The sequence below is a fragment of the Anolis carolinensis genome, chromosome 6, assembly GCF_035594765.1.
Source record: "Anolis carolinensis isolate JA03-04 chromosome 6, rAnoCar3.1.pri, whole genome shotgun sequence".
Taxonomy (NCBI): domain Eukaryota; kingdom Metazoa; phylum Chordata; class Lepidosauria; order Squamata; family Dactyloidae; genus Anolis; species Anolis carolinensis.
The window spans coordinates 26,610,006-26,629,026 of NC_085846.1; the positions used below are offsets into that span (position 1 = coordinate 26,610,006).

At 41.7% G+C, this 19,021-nt stretch overlaps 1 protein-coding gene and 1 long non-coding RNA gene across 5 annotated transcripts in view; one reads left to right on the forward strand and one right to left on the reverse strand.

Moving 5' to 3' along the window:
* Positions 1 to 2,866: 2,866 nt before the first annotated feature.
* Positions 2,867 to 19,021, reverse strand: part of LOC103279268 (uncharacterized) — a 41,345-nt gene continuing 25,190 nt past the window's right edge. Inside the window, exons 2-6 of one of the 3 annotated variants that reach the window (XR_009999749.1) lie at positions 15,951 to 16,201; positions 15,627 to 15,816; positions 14,366 to 14,445; positions 13,335 to 13,393; positions 2,867 to 6,594 (exon numbers count right to left, since the gene is read on the reverse strand). This is a non-coding gene — a long non-coding RNA (uncharacterized LOC103279268). Of the gene's footprint in view, positions 6,595 to 13,334; positions 13,394 to 14,365; positions 15,600 to 15,626; positions 15,817 to 15,950; positions 16,202 to 19,021 lie in introns of those variants that run through there. The other 2 variants (XR_009999748.1, XR_009999747.1) reach the window with 2 other exon arrangements.
* The window catches only part of hoxb9 (homeobox B9), a 55,527-nt gene continuing 46,906 nt past the window's right edge, over positions 10,401 to 19,021 (forward strand). Inside the window, exon 1 of one of the 2 annotated variants that reach the window (XM_008113490.3) lies at positions 10,401 to 11,727. In XM_008113490.3, coding sequence (XP_008111697.1) covers positions 11,202 to 11,727 — 526 coding nt within the window. In that variant the 5' untranslated portion in view covers positions 10,401 to 11,201. The remainder of the gene's footprint in view (positions 11,728 to 19,021) is intronic. The other variant, XM_008113491.3, reaches the window with a different exon arrangement.

The window sequence follows — 19,021 nt, forward strand, 5'->3', positions numbered from 1 at the left end:
AGTCAATTAACATTTTACTGTGTTTGACCAAAAGTCATTGCAAGCCACATATGGGTTGCAGTGAGTTTTTTGGACATGATCCAGAAGCATTCTCTCCTGATGTTTCACCCACATCTATGGTGGGCCTCCTCAGAGGTTGTGAGGTGTGTTGGAAACTAGGCAAGTGGGGTTTATATATCTGTGGCATGTCCAGGGTGGGAGAAAGAACTCTTGTATGTTTGAGGCAACTGTGAATGTTGCAATTGATCACCTTAATTAGCATTGAATGGACTTGCAGCTTCAAAGCTTGGCTGCTTTCTGCCTGGGGGAATCCTTTGTTGGGAAATTAGCTACCCTGATTGTTTCATGTCCAGAATCCCCCGTTTTTGAGTATGGTTCTTTATTTACTGTCCTGATTTTAGAGTTTTTTTTAATACTGGTAGCCAGATTTTGTCTATTATCATTATTTCCTCTTTTCTGTTGAATACACAGAGAAGCCATTGAAAATGAACCATGAAAATGAACAAAATCTGGCTACCAGTATTAAAAAAGAACTCTACAATCCGGATAGTGAATAAAGAACAACACTCAAAAGCAGTGGAATTCCAGACAAGAAACAATCAGGGTCAGCTAATCATCTTCCAACAAAGGATCCCCCAGGAAGGAAGCAGCCAAGCTTTGAAGCTGCAAGGCTATTCAATGCTAATCAGGGTGATCAATTGCAACACTCAGACTTGCCTCCAACAGACAAGAGTTCTTTCTCCCACCCTGGATATGTCACAGATATATATAAACCCCACTTGTGAGGTTTCCAACAAACCTCACAACCTCTGAGGGTGCCTGCCATAGATGTGGGTGAAATGTCAGGAGAGTATGCTTCTGGATCATAGCCATACAGTGTTTCTTGTACATTTCACCAGAATATCATTCTATAGGATATGGGACAAGGGCATTGTCCCCCCCCCCCCCCCAAAATAAGAATTCTGTTCTCAAATGTCTCTTAAAATGCCAATTGAGCATTCACTCCTCAAATATCTGACATTGCAGTCACATCGCATCCCAGAAATACATTTTATGTGCCCCAAGAAGATGAGCAGACAAAATCACTAATGGAAGATGAACACAGCAAATATCCAACTTCTGGGTCTTACTTTCTTCAATGCTAGAAATTTGGGGGATGAAAGGAAATTTTATTGGAAGGGAGGCGGAATTCTCGTTTGGAAGGGCAAAACCTTCACACACATAGCCCACACCCTTGGCATTCAGAAAACTGCATGAAGGTGCTTTGGAAATGTATTAACCAAGGCTGTTGTGTTTGTGAATCTTGCCTTGGGATTTCAATACAATTGGCAGGCGGTGTCTAATTCAGAGGGATACATTACACTTTCCAGAGGAATCTAGTTAATGATCACAAAAGTGTGTGCGCTCTTCCTGCAGCTTCCTCTTGCGAAGTTTGAATGTTGTACATCATAGCCCAGATTCATACTTTGCTATAGAAAATATTGACAGCAACATCTTTCAAGCCATAGCAAATAAAATTCTCTGGATTCTTTAGGCGGGTGTCACTGTCTTTGATGAGACAGACATCCCCCGATTTGCACAAGCTGTTGGCAATTAACTGCAGATTTTAGCACAAGCTTAGAGACGCCCTCTTTAGTACTCAGATTCCTAAGATTGAAAGTAAATATATGTCATATCCATGGATTTAAAAACCCAATGTCATAACTTTTATGAGCACAGGCAAGAGGCCACTATAACCAGAAATGTAATCTGATAATATAAACTATAAGACAGTATTTCCTATATATGCTATTGTCATAGAACATTCAATGTACAAACAAGGATGCATTTCAGGGAATCTCTTCTCTGTATTGTTTATGACTTTTATGAGACCACCTAGTCCAAACACTACCGGAAGAGAGAAGAGTAGTTGGCCAGCTTTAGATGAAGGTTGGCTGTTGATCATACCTGATATTTGGTTCTAGGACCCCTTGTGGATATCAAAATCTGTGGATGCTCAAGTCCCATTAAATATAATGGCATAATAAAATGGTATCTCTTATATAAAATGGCAAACTCAATGTTTGCTCCTTGGATTTTTAAAAAGATATATATTGAAGCCTCCTCTTGTTGAACCCCTGGGTACAGAATTCGTGGGTGTGGAGGGCTGGCTATATATCATTGATTACTAAAGTTAGAAGTGGCTCAGAAACCCTATGTCCAATTTTTATATATGGTTGTGAAAGCTGGACAATGGAGAAATCTGATAGGAAGAAAATCAATACATTTGGAATAAGGTGCTGGAGAAGAGTTCTAGATATGGATTCCCAAAAAGACAAATAAATGGGTCCTAGAGCAAATCAAGGCGAATGCTCCTAGAAGCTACAGTGACTAAGCTGAGTCTGTCCTATTTTGGACATAGCATGGGAAGACATGTCTCATTTAAAAAAAAAACAATGCTTGCTTGGCAAAGTAGAAAACAGTAGAAAAATAGGAAGACCACATTTTAGATGGATAGACTCAATCAAGGAAGCCACAATTCAGAATCTGCAAAACCTGACCAGGGCTGTTGATGATAGGATGACTTGGGGGCCTCTAATTCAGGATTCTCATAAATCAAAGTTAACAACAACAACAATATAAGATGGAGGAATCCTTGAGTGATCAATGGAACACTTACCACTTCCCAATGAAAATTAACCAGATTGAACCCATTGATACATTCCTCTCTCAGCAAGGGAACAGAGACCAATGGAGAGAACCTGAAATTAGTCGAGGAGCTGGACTTACATGTTCAAAAGAGCTCTCTTCATTTTTCATTTTCCAGGTTTCATTTTCCATGTTTCCAAAGCAACTATGGCAAGCAAATAATAGACCTAGATCCAAATCCTAGACCTGGCTTGGAATTAGCCTCCACTACTTTATTTCTGTTTCATCCAAAGAGAATTGGTTGAGGAAGAGGGGGAAGAAGGAAGACAGACCAAACAATTTCAACCCTACTAAATCTATGAAATTGATTACAAAGTATTACTAATCCTAAAAAGCAGCTGGTCTCCATCTCAACAGAATGCCAACCTACATGGATATAGACATTCTAGCTGTGAGAGATTCATATCTATCTACTAATAGATATACATCTATATGCTGTTGGTAAATGACTCAGCTGTTGAATGATGAGTCAACACACGGAAAACATTATTATTATTATTATTATTAGTATTAGTATTATGTTTATTTATACTCAATTTTTTTCTATATAAGAAGATTCACTGATTCAATGGGTTTACTCTAGTAAGGAGGGATTTTGGCCATAGATTGCTGTTATTTTGTGTTTTCAAATAGATCCCACAGTTTTCTTGTTAAGATTTATTTGAGGGCTGACTTGCCCAAGCTCACAGAATGGACCTGAGCATGTTGGAAATAGCAAACTCCCAAGCCTACACTATTTGTTAATGTATATATTTTCCAACCTGTATTCTGTGTGTGTGTTGATTTGTCAGTTTGACTGTACCTCTTTGGTGTAGGAAGGAATATAAACATGAGATTGTGCTGAGCATGTTCAGACTCAGGACTCCATTTTGTATTCAGTGTGTGTTTGGCCTTCAATGAAAGCAGATGTTCAGTGGAGGTGGATGCATATTGCTTATGGACTTCAGTGAGTACAACTATTCTTAAAGACTATGGACTATTGATTAAGAATGACTCAAGGCAAAGAAGCTACATCCTATCTGTAACTGAAATTCAATAAGAAATATACCTGTATGGAGAATTAATACAAGTTGTTAATGAGTAAATAAGATATGTTCTTTTAAAAGGAGACTGGTTTTTTATCTCTGTGTGCATATTTTAAACTAAAAGGCTTTTAAAGGGAGTATATATATTTTGAACAAATACAACTACAATTTCAACTTCAAAGAAACAGCCATCCTCTGCTTACCAAATATATTTTGTAGTGCCATGTATTTGTCCATGGCAGTTAAAAGACATGGTTTTTCAGTCTAACAGCTGAGTTACCTGTGTGCCATTACATGAGCACTTCTGAATATCACTTGTTCAAAGAGTTGACGTCTAACAAGATCATACTTTTCTGGACTAGAGGTTTTCAAAAGGTGGTCTCCACATGTTCATGAAAATTCACATTTGCCAAACGGATATGACATCATTTTTCCTTTGTGCTCAGAGAGTAAGTGCTGGTATTTTCCAATAGAGCGTCCCTCCACATTTGCGGTTTTGACTCGTATGGATTTGATTATTCACAGATTTGATTAAAAAGTTCTCTTTGGGAATTTCTGAGTCTTCCAATGTGACTCTAAGGTCAACTTTCTACCATCTTGTTGGAGAAAGCTCTCTGAGAATCTCTAGTCCTCGAATGGAGATAGACCATAGAGTCCTGCTGGAAGAGCTAGAAATTCCTAGATATCTGTTTTCAGAGGTAAAGATGGCAATTTCTGTATTCCTGGCCTTTCACTTTGGCAGCTAGATTGTGTTGCGCATTGGCCCAATTCGGGCTCTTCCAGTGATGAGTCCATTGAGAGTCTCTGAAATCTATTTCGGACCCGCCGCGAGAGTTTCATTTGATAGATGTCTATCGCCTGTGTTTTGTAAGGAAATCCCCCTCTTGCCTCCAGGCCCTTTAGCCGGCAGGACTTCTTCCTGAGATCCGTAGGACTTAACTCCCGAGGAAGCAGGCAAAGAGATGCCGCCATAATTTAAGGAGGGCCCTTGAGAACAAAATCAAAGATTAAGAGAAAGAGCAGCCGAGGTGTATACACCAAACTCTACCTACATCTCAGTCCCCGAACTTGTTTATTGCGGGAGGGAGAGAAAATGAGTTAGAATTTTATTCTCGAAATCCGAATGCTAGTCCGACTTAGAGTAGACACACCGAATCAATGAGACTACACAAGTGTTGAATTATCATGTATTCAGTTCGTCTCCTCCAGCTGGAATTTGTACGGCTTCAAACCCTATGCTCACCCTAAAGTGAACCTACCATGGAGTTCTCCTGGACACATTTGTTCAGAGAGGGTTTGTCATTGCATTCCTCTGAGGCTTAGGTTTCCGTGACTGAGCGGGGATTTGAAGGCTGATTCCCTGGATCCCCAGTCCAATAATGATACCATTTCAGTGGGTTGCTGTGAGTTTTCCCGAGCTGTATGTTCCAGAAGCATTATCTCCTGATGTTTTGCCCCCATTTATGGCAGGCACCCTCAGAAGTTGTGAGGTCTGTTGGAGACTGGACAAGTGAGGTTTATATATCTGTGGAAGGTCTAGGGTGGGAAAAAGAACTCTTGCCTATTTGAGGCAAGTGTGAATTTTGCAATTAGCCAACTTGATTAGCATTGAATAACCTTGCAGTGTCAAAACCTGGCTACTTACTTTCCTGGGGGAATCCTTTGTTAGGAGGTTTTAGCTGGCCCTGATTGTTTCATGTCTGGAATCCCCCTGTTTTTGAGTGTTAGTTTTTTTATTTACTATCCTGATTTTAGAGGGGTTTTTTTTAGTACTGGTAGTCAGATGTTATTCATTTTCATGCTTTTCTCCTTTCTGTTGAAATTGTCCACATGCTTGTGGATTTCAGGGGCTTTTCTGCATGGTATAAAATGGTAATTGTTAGAGTGGTCCAGCATTTCTGTGTTTTCAACACAATTATAATGGTAGCCTCAAGCCATACAGTCCTGTAGAGGAAGATGGAGTGAATTGCATTGGCCTTCATTTCTGAGTTCTCAAACGAGGATTGCATACATGCATACATAGCCCAGTCCATATGCACAAAGTTATGATTAATTTTCTGTGGGTCATGCAAAGAATTCCTCCTGAGGTGTCCATAGCCAAATAGCCCATGGGTACTTGGCATAGGAACATTTATGTGAGTTCCATTGAATCAGTGCTCTAACTCCCTGTCAAGATTCGCCTTTGAGTTCTGGCTAGTGTGGTTTTATTTATTTTGATTTTTATAGCTCCCTAGCTCCAATCTGTGCACATTCAAACCGATTTCTCTCTACCCCAAATTTACACCATAATGCAGCAGTCCTATACGTGTTCAACCAATTGGCTCCTAGTTAAATGAATATAGGATTTCAGACCAAATGTCCTTTAGATGTCTTCAGGACCGAACTGTGGTGTTGTGTTTTAAAATCAAGCCTCACATCCGAAGCAGTTGAGGCAGAATACAGAATTTATAATGTTCCTAAACTACTTTAGTGGTGGAAACAGGAAGAGCGATTGCAAAGTTTTCTGAATTGTTGAATTAACCCACTTAACGTTCATTTTGGACATTTCCAGGGCGTTGGTCACCGCTGTGACTTTGCCCTCTGGCAGAACTATTATTTTCCCCGTTGTTCATAAAATTAAGAGCTACTTTAAATCCTCTAAAATCATTCTAATTTCAAAGGGGTTAGAGATTTGCCCGAAGTCACCCAGTGGGTTTCCATCGCTGAAGAGGAATCCTGGTCTCTCGGATTCCGAACCCAAACACTCAAAACACAACAACATGTCGGTTCTCCATGCTGTGAGAATCTTGAATAAGGCTTGCACAGGAGAACACTTTCTTCCGGTTGTAGCCAAAGAGGAGAACCTACGATTTCTTATCCAGCTTCAGCCATGAGACAAAATCTAGGAGAAAAGACATTTAATGTTTTCATTAATCGGGTCCCCGAATAAAACGAATACCTGGAAATTAGGAGTCCGAAGCAAACATCCAAACCGTTCTCTCAAGCTGTAATATAGCATATTATATATGTGTGTGTGTGTGTGTGTGTGTGTGTGTGTGTGTGTATATATATATAATTAAATAACAATAGGATCTATATTATATTATAATATAATGTTTTATTATATATTATTATATAATAATAGTATCTATTATATTATTATATAACAAGTATCTATATTATAATATTATAATATATTCTAATGTTATATTATATATTATTATATAATGATAGTATCTATTACATATTATATAGGTAAGATATAATCTACTATATATATATATATATAGTATTATATTATAATTATAATAATAGTATCTATTACATATTATTATATATTATATATGTAAAATATAATCTATTACCTATTGTTACATATTACTACATATTATATATCTATTACATATTATATATATTTCATGTATAATAATAGTATCTATTACATCCTTGGTTTGTCTAAAAGTAGGACCAGTAGAATGGAGTTGTCTTTCTTTCTTTTTTCTCCTTACCATTAACTCCCACCACATTCTCCTGTTGCGTTTTACGAGAATAGCGAGGGCTACCAGGGGTTTTAGGAGGCAGCTGGCTGCTCTGAATGAGGGCCTAAAGGCACGAGATCCCTCCTGACCTTGGAAGGTAAGCAGGGTCAAGCCTGGTTAATGCTTAAAAGGAGACTGCTAGGGAAAACTAAGTGCTGTGGCTGTCTTTGAAAGGAAGGTACTTGGTATAAACCAGCTCTAAGTATCCCTTCCATAAGAAACCCCAAAGCCCGATGAAATTCAAGTCGACAAGAGACTTGGAGGTACAAACATAGTATTTTTGCTAATCATATTGCTTTGGGTCACCTCCATAGTTCTGGTCAACATCTTATGACCCGGCTTGAGCAACATCCAGAAAAGTAGTTCTCCTATAGCTGTCCTACAGGGAAAACGTGCTTGGGATCGAGGCCTTCGAAGTCATCCAGGCTCCTCTTGGGAAAGATTGGTTACCGCGTGCAGAAGAAAAGGACTTTTCTCCCCAAGACAGACACAATAGAAGGGAGGGGGAACCAGACACGGTCCAGAAGCTGTTGCCCGAACACTTTCCCATGGATTTCTGTGAGTTTTCAGGGCTGTCTGGCCATGTTCCAGAAGCATTCTCTCCTGATGTTTCGCCCACATCTATGGCAGGCATCCTCAGAGGTTGCGAGATACTGTATATTGGAAACTAGGCAAGAGAGGTTTATATATCAGTGGAAGGTCCAGGGTAGGAGAAAGAACTCGCGTCTGTTAGAGGCAAGTGCTAATATTATAATTTATCATCTTGATTAGCATTGAAAAGCCTTGCAGGTTCAAGGCCGGGCTGATTCTTGCCTGGGGAATCCTTTGTTGGGAGGTGTCAATTGGCCCTGATTGTTTCGTGTATGGAATTCCCCTGTTTTCAGGGTGTTGTTTTTTATTTACTGTCCTGATTTTAGAGTTTTAAAAATAATATATAATAATTTTAGCGATTTTTCTCCGACCCTGTACCTTCCACATATATAAACCCCACTTGCCTAGTTTCCAATAGACCTCACAACCTCTGAGGATGACTGCCATAGATTTGGGCGAAACCCCAGGAGGAAATGCTTCTGGAACATGGCCAGACAGCCCGAAAAACTCATAGCAACCCAGCGATTCCAGCCATGAAAGCCTTCGATAACACTTTCTCATGGGTTTGTGGTATCTTGAGTTTTTGTGACATTTTGAGTAAGGAAGGCTTTACAAAAGGGACACCTCTCCAAAATACAGTAGTCTCTCACTTATCCAAGCTAAACGGGCCAGCAGAAACTTGAATAAGTGAATATCTTGGATAATAAAGAGGGATTAAGGAAAAGCCTATTAAACATCCAATTAGGTTATGATTTTACAAATTAAGCACCAAAACATCATATTATACAACAAATTTGAATGAAAAAGTAGTTCAATATGCAGTAATGTTATGTTGTAATTACTGTATTTACGAATTTAGCACCAAAATATCACGATATATTGAAAACGTTGACTACAAAAATGGCTTGGATATTCCAGAGGCTTGGATAAGCGAGGCTTGGATAAGTGAGACTCTACTGTAATACCAAAAAATACTCCTGTAAATCAGAAAAGATTTACAGGAGTATTTTTGGTATTATAAAGCTCTGATGTCAACTACAAAGGGAAACATTCTCCTCTGCAAGCCACTTTAACCTGGAAATTGTGCTCCTTCCTTCATTTTTAAAGAGGTCCTCCACTCAGGATCCTCCCTCTAGATTTCCTCTCTTTGCCAATTTAGGAAGCTGTTTATATTTTAATCTGTGGGTTTGTAAAGGGCTGGATCCAAAGAGCAAATGGATATCTCACCCACAAACTGACCATGTTTCTGTTTTGTATGAAAGTTTCCACGGCTGACGGTGTACAAGTGGGTTTGTTTGGAGCATATTGCACCCACCCGCAGCTCTTCTCTTCCCTGGGTCTGTTGGAAGCAGCAGAGGGGAAAGGAGAAGGAGAATGGGGCTGATCAGTGATCCAACCGAGCTCCAGAGGAGTGGAAAGCTGCCTTAATTAAGTTGCACATAACCAGGCCTTGCTGAAAGGTTTTCCCTAATAAAAGCCCTCTGGAGACCCACGTCGTTAGACGATTCACAATGTAGGCTCTCCGGGGACAATTTGACTCATCTCCGACACTGACTCAGTCCCAGCCCCTCTACAGCAAAAGGTGGGCTCAGGAGTTAAAGGGTTGAGTCACACTGAGACAGAAATCGCCTTGGATTCTGGCCTTCCCGCTCTGTTTTCCGACTTCTTTCTCAAAAAACAAAATAAAACAACCACACGTGAACCTGAAAAGGCTTCCATATTTTGGGGAGCGACTTCCAGTCTAAATGGGTCCCGGATATACCACTTCCATTGCTTTAAATAGCTTCCATGTGTCTGGCTTGTATGCCCTTCAACACACCATTCACGCAAAGAAATTGGCCTGGCCGATTCTCTCCAACTCTCAGTCTGATAAGAGAGAGGTCTCTGGGTTGCTGTGAGTTTTCCGGGTTGTGTGGCTATGCTCCAGAAGCATTCTATCCTGACGTTTTGCCCACATCTATGGCAGGCATCCTCAAAGGTTGTGAGGTATATTAGAAACTAGGCAAGGGAGGTTTATATATCTGTGGAAGGTCCAGGGAGGGAGAAAGAAGACTTGTCAAGTATGAATGTTGCAATTGATAACTTTGATTAGCATTGAAAAGTGTTGCTGAAAAGGCCTCGCTGATTCCTGCCTGGGGGAATCCTTAGTTGGGAGGTGTTAGCTGGCCCTGATTGTTTCATGCCTGGAATTCCCCTGTTTTCAGATTATTGTTCTTTATTTGCTGTCCTGATGTTAGAGTTTTTTTAATATTGGTAGGCAGATGTTGTTTATTTCCATGGTTTCCTCCTTTCTGTTGAAATGGTCCACATGCTTGTGGATGTCAATGGCTTCTCTGTGTAGCCTGACATGGTGGTTGTTAGAGTGGTCCTTGAAGCGACTGGCTTGACCTTGAAGGAGCTGGGGGTGGCGATGGCTGGCAGGAAGCTCTGGTGTGGGCTGGTCCATGAGGTCAGGAAGAGTCGGAAGCGAGTGAATGAATAAACAACAACAAAGAGTGGTCCATCATTTCTGTGTTCTCAAATAATATGTTGTATGCAGGTTGGTTCATCAAGTGCTCTGCTGTGGCTGACTTCTCTGGTTGAGTTAATTTGCAGTGCCTTCCATGTTCCATGGGGCCTCTCTTTATTTCCAAGCGATTGTTTTTTAAGACGAGGTTGCCACTGAACAGGGGAGGGGCAAGAGAAAATTGGCATTTTAAATCTAAACTAGAGGGCCTTACACATCTGCGAAAGCTTTCCCATCTCCTTTAGTCTGGGGCCTAAACTGGCCTCTTCCTTGGCACTGGGGCGCATTGGGGAACTTGGACAGAAAACTAAAAGGATCAATCGAGAGAGAGAGAGAGAGAGAGAGAGAGAGAGAGAGAAATAATCAGTACGTATTAGTATCATTACTTTTCCAGAGAGAGAGCTCTGCAATTCTTTACAGGCAGATTATATTTAGGATGTGGGCGGGAGGAGGGAAGGAGGGGTGACCGTGAAAGGAATGAGTTGTAGCAGATGTTGGCAGCAAAAGATATTTTTTTGAAAGAAGAAGAAGGAAAGATGAGTCGCTCAGCAAGCCAGTAAAGTTTGCCATTAAAATTGACACCAGGGGATGTCCGTAGAAGCCATGTCCATCTGGGATTGGCTGGGCCGCCGGAAGTGGTTCGGCGGACGCCTTTGCTAACAGATAAGTCCATTGCTAAGGACCTTTTCCCTCCAGCACTCCCTCTCTCCCGCACGCAGAGAGTGGGTCGCGACAGGCACCCCCTCGAGCTCTTCCCCCAACTTTCCTGCCAACCTTCCCCACGCCCTCAGCCTCTCACCCCATTGGCAATAACTCGGTCTGTGAGTTCCCCCTCGCCTTGTGGGGCAGGGGTTCCATGGGGCGAGGAGAACGATGAGCGGCCCCCAATCCGGACTGCGCTTCCTGCCGCCCCCTTGCCACCATCCAGGCTGGAGAGGCCACCATCCCCATCACCATGAGTTCCGGGCGCCCAAGATCCGCTCGTCCTGCTTGTTTGCGCCGAGGAGTAAGGACCAGGAGGAGCCCTCCTGCCTGGGCTTCGAGGCCGAGAAGTTCCCTCCGAGGAGGGACCCAACTTGCCCCTCCCGCCCCAGCAGCGACCCTCCCAGATGCCTCCCCCTCCCGACCCGCTTCCCGCCGCCTTCACCTGCCCGGGAATGGACTCCCGCCGCTCCGGATGGGACCCTGCGCCCTGGAAGCCCTTCGCCCGCTTCTCCCACCGGTTTCGGGGAGACTAGACGAGACAACGGGGTGTCCACCTTGCTGAAACCGAACTATGGCCCCCTGGAGAGAGACCCGGAGGAAGAGGAAGCCGAGGAGGAAGAGGACAGAGAAGAGAAACAGCCCTTCCAGAAGCCCTCCTCACTACATCTCACCCAGAGCCATCCAATTGCGCCAGGTGGGTACATTGCGTTGGCGAGGATTAGGGCAAGGGGGACAGAAAACCCGAGATGGCAAAAAGTCCTTTTGATTTTAATCGTTCTAAATCCTCCTGCGCTTTGATGCCATTTATTTACTGCCAAGTTCAGATACGCAATCCCTGCCTCATGATGTCACACAGGTATCCAAAGCGCCAAAGTGAAATTGACAAAGAGGAAAGTCATGAAATGGGGAAGAATATTTTTTTGGTTGGCTTTCTTTCTTTCAGGGTTGTAACAAGTGGTTACTAGGGTGAGAATGTGAGGACCCGCACGTTGGTCCCTACGGGGAAAGGCTCCAGATAAAATACAACCGCAGATCATCTGAGACCCGAATAAAGAAAAGTACAATTTAAAGCAGTGGTTCCCAACCTGTGGTTCATTGACCACCAGTGGTCCTCAAGAACTAAAATATGGTACAGATAATAACAGCCCAACAAAAAAAATTTTTTAATTTGGTGTCTTCGTTTTTAGGCCTGTTCCTTGGCTTATTTGGGGTGCTGATTCAGAAAATTGCATTGGATAGACCACATCAGCTCTAGATTATTAAATATGGTTTTCTGTGGGCGACCAGATGGTGACTACTGGATGGCATATGTTCTATATCAGAAACGAGAGCTGATGTGGTTTATCCAATGCAATTGTCTGAATCAGCACCCCAAATAACCACACGGAATCTTAAATTGGCCAAAAACTGATTTGTAATCCTTTTGGTACTAATGTTGGAGAGTGGTCCCTGGTCAAAGCGGTCCCTGGTCAAAAAAGTTTGGGAACCACTGATTTAAAGGAAAGCAGATTATTATTATTATTGGGGGGAAATATAAGAAATATAAGAAAAAATATAAGAAATTAAAATAACCAGGGCGAGGAAGAAGATATCTTCCTTTTTCATTTCATGGTATAAGAAAAAAATTTCAAGGTATAAGAAGGAATATGTATTGGCATGCAAAGTTTTTTTTAATTAAAAAGTCATGTTCCCTGGCTGGTTCCAAGCGATGTTGACAAACTGGCGACCTGGCTAGGAAAAACGTGGACAGCCATATTGAGCAAATCTCAAAAGGCCTAACCCGGCGGGAAATTCTCCCGCACAAACTCAGCAAAAGAGATATTCACCCAAAGGCACAGCAGTTTGGCAATTCTTGCAACCAAGGTACACTGGCGCCTCAGGGAAATTGGTATCTTTGGGAGGCTTTCCAGGCAGTATTCGAGGAAGGGAAGACATTAATATTTTTTTTTAAACAGAGATTAAAGCATGAGGCATTATTTCCTCCAGAGTCCCCTTTTCTGCTTTACTACTTAAGTGAAACCATTTGAGAGAACTGGAAGAAAAGACAATGGTATATATACATAGCAATTAAGTGATTATTTTATGTGTTTCCCAGCAACTATTATTATCTGTGGCATTGAACATCCTCTCTTTCCTATCTGTGGCGGAAATGAGGTCAAAATAGACAACCAAGAGAAAGGCGTAGACACTGCATCAAGCTCAAGGGAAGGACAGCCTTCCAGTTAAGTGGAGGAGGCTTAAGTGTCCAAGGCTCAAGTGTAGCGAGGAAGGGAGCCGTTCAAAATCAAAGCGAATCCTTACCCGAACTCGCCTCCTTGGAAAGGAGTCCATTCATTCCTCCCGTGAAATGGAATTCGGGTCTGGAACAAGAGACAATAAGAAAAGGCAACTTAAAAAATAAACTCACCAGTAGCGACAAAGAGGCCTAAACGACTAATAGTACTCAGATAATACCAGCACTAGCAAAACAAGGGTTGGAGTATTGCCGAAAACTAAGGGCTGGGAGTTTTTATTTACTTCTCGGTCATTTCATTCCGTTTACCTTCTGTCCTTCAATTTCTCTCTCATCCATTTCCTTCTGTGTATTTTCTGCCCAGTTCCTTTTTCCACCCGCCAAACACAACCCAACATAGAATTCCTAGACATTGTGTAATGTTTTGTCTGTGACTATTTTGTATTTTAAAGACTGGCAGGGCTGCTATCCCGACTGTTAAGCATTGGGCACAATCCCATCCAATTCTTCTTCCGGGCATCTATTTTCTGGCTACACCCAGCATAGAACTGGGTGGAACTTCTAAGTAGACAAGGGGAGGGTCTATGGCTCTATCTCTATAGATAGGGATATTTCCATACATTTGACTGAATTCAGACTCTTTAAAAATAAAAATAAAAACATAACCGTTTAAAATATTTTGTATTAGTCTATAGAGATTCATATAGAAAAAATATAGAAAAATAGATCTATTTCTCCATCTATTGCTCTTTATATAGATAGATAGATAGATAGATAGATAGATAGATAGATAGATAGAGACGTGAACAGAAGAAAGAAATGGACCGAGAAGGCAGAAATATGAGTGAAGGATTGCCTCTATTTACTGGGTTAAGAGATATGAGACAAGTGTTATTATTGATCCAAATGTGAGTTACTTTCATTGATTCTATGAGTCTCTTCTAATTGAACCTGGCAGTTGGATCTAGTCTAAGGTCCCGAAGGAGGGGACTCCTGCCTTAAGCCCGATGGAGCCTTTAACTGCTCTGCCTATTGCCTTGGATATCTTTCTCCATCAGGATTACATGCCCACTTACTCTGAACTTGTTGGAATCCCTACCGTTGAATTTAGTGGGATTTGTATGGAAATTTTGCGGCCTCCCAGGCGTCTCCACAACTCTCTGCAGTCGCTTCAGCTTCCTAAGGCAGAGGCAAGAAAGGGAGGTTAGAAGGGAACCTACACCTGAGGCTTGTTCTCACGCCTTCTCCGCGACCCACTTCCCTGTACCTGGAGTTCCCATTCGCTCGGCCTTTTCTTCTCCCCTCCCAAGTCCTTCCTGCCCGACAAACCCTAGCGATTAACCAAAAACGAGAGAAAGAAATCGGGGAGGGAGAGGGAATTAAGTTACAAGCGACTGAAATCCAAAACACACATTATAAAAATAAAAGGACAATGGGGAAATAATGGGGAAATATAATGCTCCCCAAAGTTGAGCTTTGGAGTTACCAGTTGTAAAACGTGAGGACTTCTGTTTGGGGGAGGGGGGGAGGGAGGTTGTATTGTTATTTTAATACTTAACTTTGGTGGGACGGTGGACTTGCCTTAGGAATGTTTTTGGAAAGAGAGGTGACAATGTCTTTCCAAGAGTGATGGGAATTAAATTGTTTAAAAATATTTTAGCAATGTGTTGTCGAAGGCTTTCATGGCCGGAATAGTTGTGTTGCTGTTGCTGTGAGTTTTCCGGGACTGTATGGCCATGTTCCAGAAGCATTTTCTCCCGACGTTTTGCCTGCATCTATAGCAGGCATCCTCAGAGGCTGTGAGGTCTGTTGGAACTAGGCAAGTGGGGTTTATATATCTGTGGAAAGTCCAGGGTGGGAGGAAGAACTTTTGCTGTTTGAGACAAGTGTGAATGGTGCAATGGGCCACCTTGATTAGCATTAAATGGCCTTGCACCTTCAAAGTCTGGCTGCTTCCTGCCTGGGGAATCCTTTCAACAGAAAGGAGGAAATTTTGTTCATGAAGATGAACAAAATCTGGCTACCAGTATTAAAAACTCTAAAATCAGGACAGTAAATAAAGAACAATGCTCAGAAATCAGAGGAATTCCAGACATGAAACAATCAGGGTCAGCTAACACCTCCCAACAAAAGATTCCCCAAGAAGGAAACAGCCAGGCTTTGAAGCTGCAAGGCTTTTCAATGCTAATCAAGGTGGCCAATTGCAACATTCACACTTGCCTCAAACAGCAAAAGTTCTTTCTCCCACCCTGAACTTTCCAAAGATATATAAACCCCACTTGCCTAGTTTCCAACAGACCTCACAACCTCTGTGGATGCCTGCCATAGATATGGGCGAAACTCAGAAGAGAATACTGTACCTCTGAAACATGGCCATACAGCTCGGAAAACTCACAGGAACATAATATTGTGGCATATAGTAGCCAAGAAGACTTTCAAATTAATTCAAATAAATAAATTGTTAATTTTTTCACACTATATTATCTTCATCACTTTATCTTCTTCTGTAGTTCGCTTCTCATAGAAAAAGGCAGAATCTTGACCTCCTCCCTAAAAGAAGCATTGGGAAAAAAGGAAGCTGTGTGAAATGGCCTTCAAATCTTTGATCTTGACTGAATCCACGAATCTCCCCCCCCCCCTCCCCAAGAGAGCAAAGGACAAGTTAGTTATTCATTACCCTTTACCTAATTCAGGTCTGGGTCAGTCAACCTTCCAAGGTGAAGGAGGTAAACTTGCCTGCTTCAGAGCTCTCTTCCTTGTGGGCATTTCTTTGTTGTTGTTTTTTTGGTCTTGTCAGCTCAGGATTTTAACTCACCGGCCTGACTCCAAACATTAGCAAACTTGCAATAACCTTGGAAACGGCAGCAGCTCGGTTCCAGTCCGTTGCCTCAGAACAAGCCCTGGAGAAAACGAGTCCTCTTGAGCCCCAAACAGACTGGAAAATAAAGTTCTTTCCGTTATGGCTCCTTCCAGCTATATGTGACTCCGCCATCCTGAAAAACAACAACAGCCACCGCAAAACCGCACGGGCTCGCGCGAGCCAAAAATCCAATTTAGGAAAAGTTTCGAAGGCGCCGGTACAGATGGGAGAGCTCATTGGCTTCGTCCACGGAGTGTCTCGAAAAAACATTTTGGCAATTTATGGCATTGGTGGGCGGATGGGGGGAAACGTTCAGAAAAGCGATCAAGCTTATTTTCTACCTGCTGTTAAATTGCGTTCCTTTCCTTTTTTTTAAAAAAAGAGATAAGGTTTCGCCCTGAACCATTTTCTGGGGGAACAAGCAAACAAACAACCCCACTTCTGCTAATTAAAGAAAGGCTTAATTGCTCGGATCAGGAGCATATGCGGAAAGCAATTTAACAGGGTCGTTTTATTTTTATTCTTATTTTTTTGTTGTTGAAACCACCATGAACTTTGAATGGAGTAAAAATTCCTCGACTTTGAAAATGGAGGACTTTGGAAAAACCTTGACACGTGTTTTTTAAAAATTCATCCACAAGGTGCTTTTTGGGGGGCTTTTATACCAGTTTTATATAAAGACATTAACCTACCTACGCTCAATAGGAGACCAGGACTTGGTCTATTGTCTAAAAATGAATCGTATGGACATGATCAAGTAACATTCAGCATTTTCAGCTCAAACTTGGAAAATGTTTCTCAATCCTTCGCTGTTGTTGTTTCTTTACAATAATTGCAGATGAAATAGATTAGTGACTTCAGTCTTTTCAGATTTGGAGTCTGTCTTGAATCAAAAATGCATTTGTAGAGACTTTTCTCTTTCATTACTATATAACAGTCAGTCCAGGTTCTCGAAAGCTTTCATGGCCAGAATCACTGGGTTGCTGTGAGTTTTCCGGGTTGTATGGCCATGTTCCAGAAGCATTCTCTCCTGACGTTTCGCCCACATCTATGGCAGGCATTCTCAGAGGTTGTGAAGTTTGTTGGAAACTAAGCAAGTGAGGTTTACATATTTGTGGAAGGTTCAGGGTGGGGGAAAGAACTCTTGTCTGTTGGAGGCAAGTGTGAATGCTGCAATTTTCCCTTGGAGGGGTAGATTTCTCTTACTTCCTGTTGTCTCACTCAGTTTGTAATGAGTCATGTATAAATAAAATTAAACTTCATTTTCTCCTGTATGTGGATAGTGGTCGTACTTTGCACTTGGGACCCCCCCCCCTTTTTTTTTTTTGGTCATAGTGAGATCTAGTAACCATGTCCTTGTGTCCAGAAAGGCAACATCAACACTTTGAACTACAACTCCCAGACTGCCCAGCAACCATGATCTTTAAGCCATACTGGCTATTGTAGTCCAGAAAACTAACTTTGCCAGGTCCTATTCCTGACCCATCAGTAAAAGAACAATGGAGCACTGTTGTTGCTCTACTAAACCCGTATTTACTCCAGAGAAAGTTTCACTGAGCATCTGAATTTAGTCCACAAAACTAAGGCTGGATCTATACTACCATATAAAGTAGCTTGCTTGGACTACATTGGTTTATATTACTGACCATATAATTAAGTTCAAACTGCGTTATATGCCAGTGTAGAGGCAGCCAAATTTTATCAAACTCTACTCCTGATCTTGGAACGTTGTTATTGTGCTACCAAACCCAATCCTGGTAATCGAGAATAAGCTTCATTGAGTCCATCTGGATTTGCACAGACACAAATATCCAGGGAATTGTAAATTTAGGGCAAACCCAAGTGTATTCTACAGTCGCAGGGTTCAATGGAAGGGGCGCTCACGTGGTTAAGCCTTTCCTGTCGAAGCGGAGGAGGCTTCAAAGGAATTTAAGTTTGGTTTAAGTGTGTCCTTAGGCACTCTGCAGGATTGGTCAATATGCTACAGTCAGGGATGATTGTTATTTTCCGTTTCTAGGAGACATTTTGCTGTCTAATGTTAGGTCTCGGCATCTTTCCTCCTCTGCTCTCTCTCCCTTTTCGTTTGGAAAGCTTACATTTTAATCTAAATTTATTTAATTCTAAAAGATTTTAGTGGAAATGCTTCTTTTCTAATGTGGTCTAACTGCTACAGTGCCATTCGGTACCTGTCTACTCCAAAATAATGCCTTCTGTTGAATTCTGTATAAGTGGTTATAAAATTGGGGCAATTCATCCTAGTCTTGGACACATTTACTCAGAAGTTACAGTGAGTTTACTTCTAAGCAACTATGCCTTCCAGTCTCAGTCGTGGGCATATGGTTGGTTAAAAACTGGGCAATAACAATGATAAAATTTTGTGATTTTTCCAGGCTGTATGGCCATGTTCCAGAACCATTCTCTCCTGTTGTTTCGCCCACATCTATGGCAGTGGCAGGCATCATCAGAGGTTGTGAGGTCTGTTGGAAACTAAGCAAGTGAGGTGGAAGGGTTAGGGTGGAAGGTCCAGGTTGTGAGAAAAAAACTATTGTCTGAGGCAAGTGTGAATGTTGCAATTGATCGACTTGATTAGTATTGAAAAGCCTTGTAGCTTCAAAACCTGGCTGCTCCCTGCCTGTGGGAATCCTTTGTTTGGGGGTGTTAGCTGGTCCTGATTGTTTCATGTCTGGAATTCCCCTGTTTTTTGAGTGTCGTTCTTTATTTATTATCCTGATTTTTAGAGTTTTTAAAATACTGGGAGCCAGATTTTGTTCATTTTCATGGTTTCCTCCTTTCTGTTGAAATTGTCCACATGCTTGTGGATTTCAATGGCTTATCTTTGTAGTCTGACATGGTGGTTGTTAGAGTGGCCCAGCATTTATGTGTTCCCAGGTAATA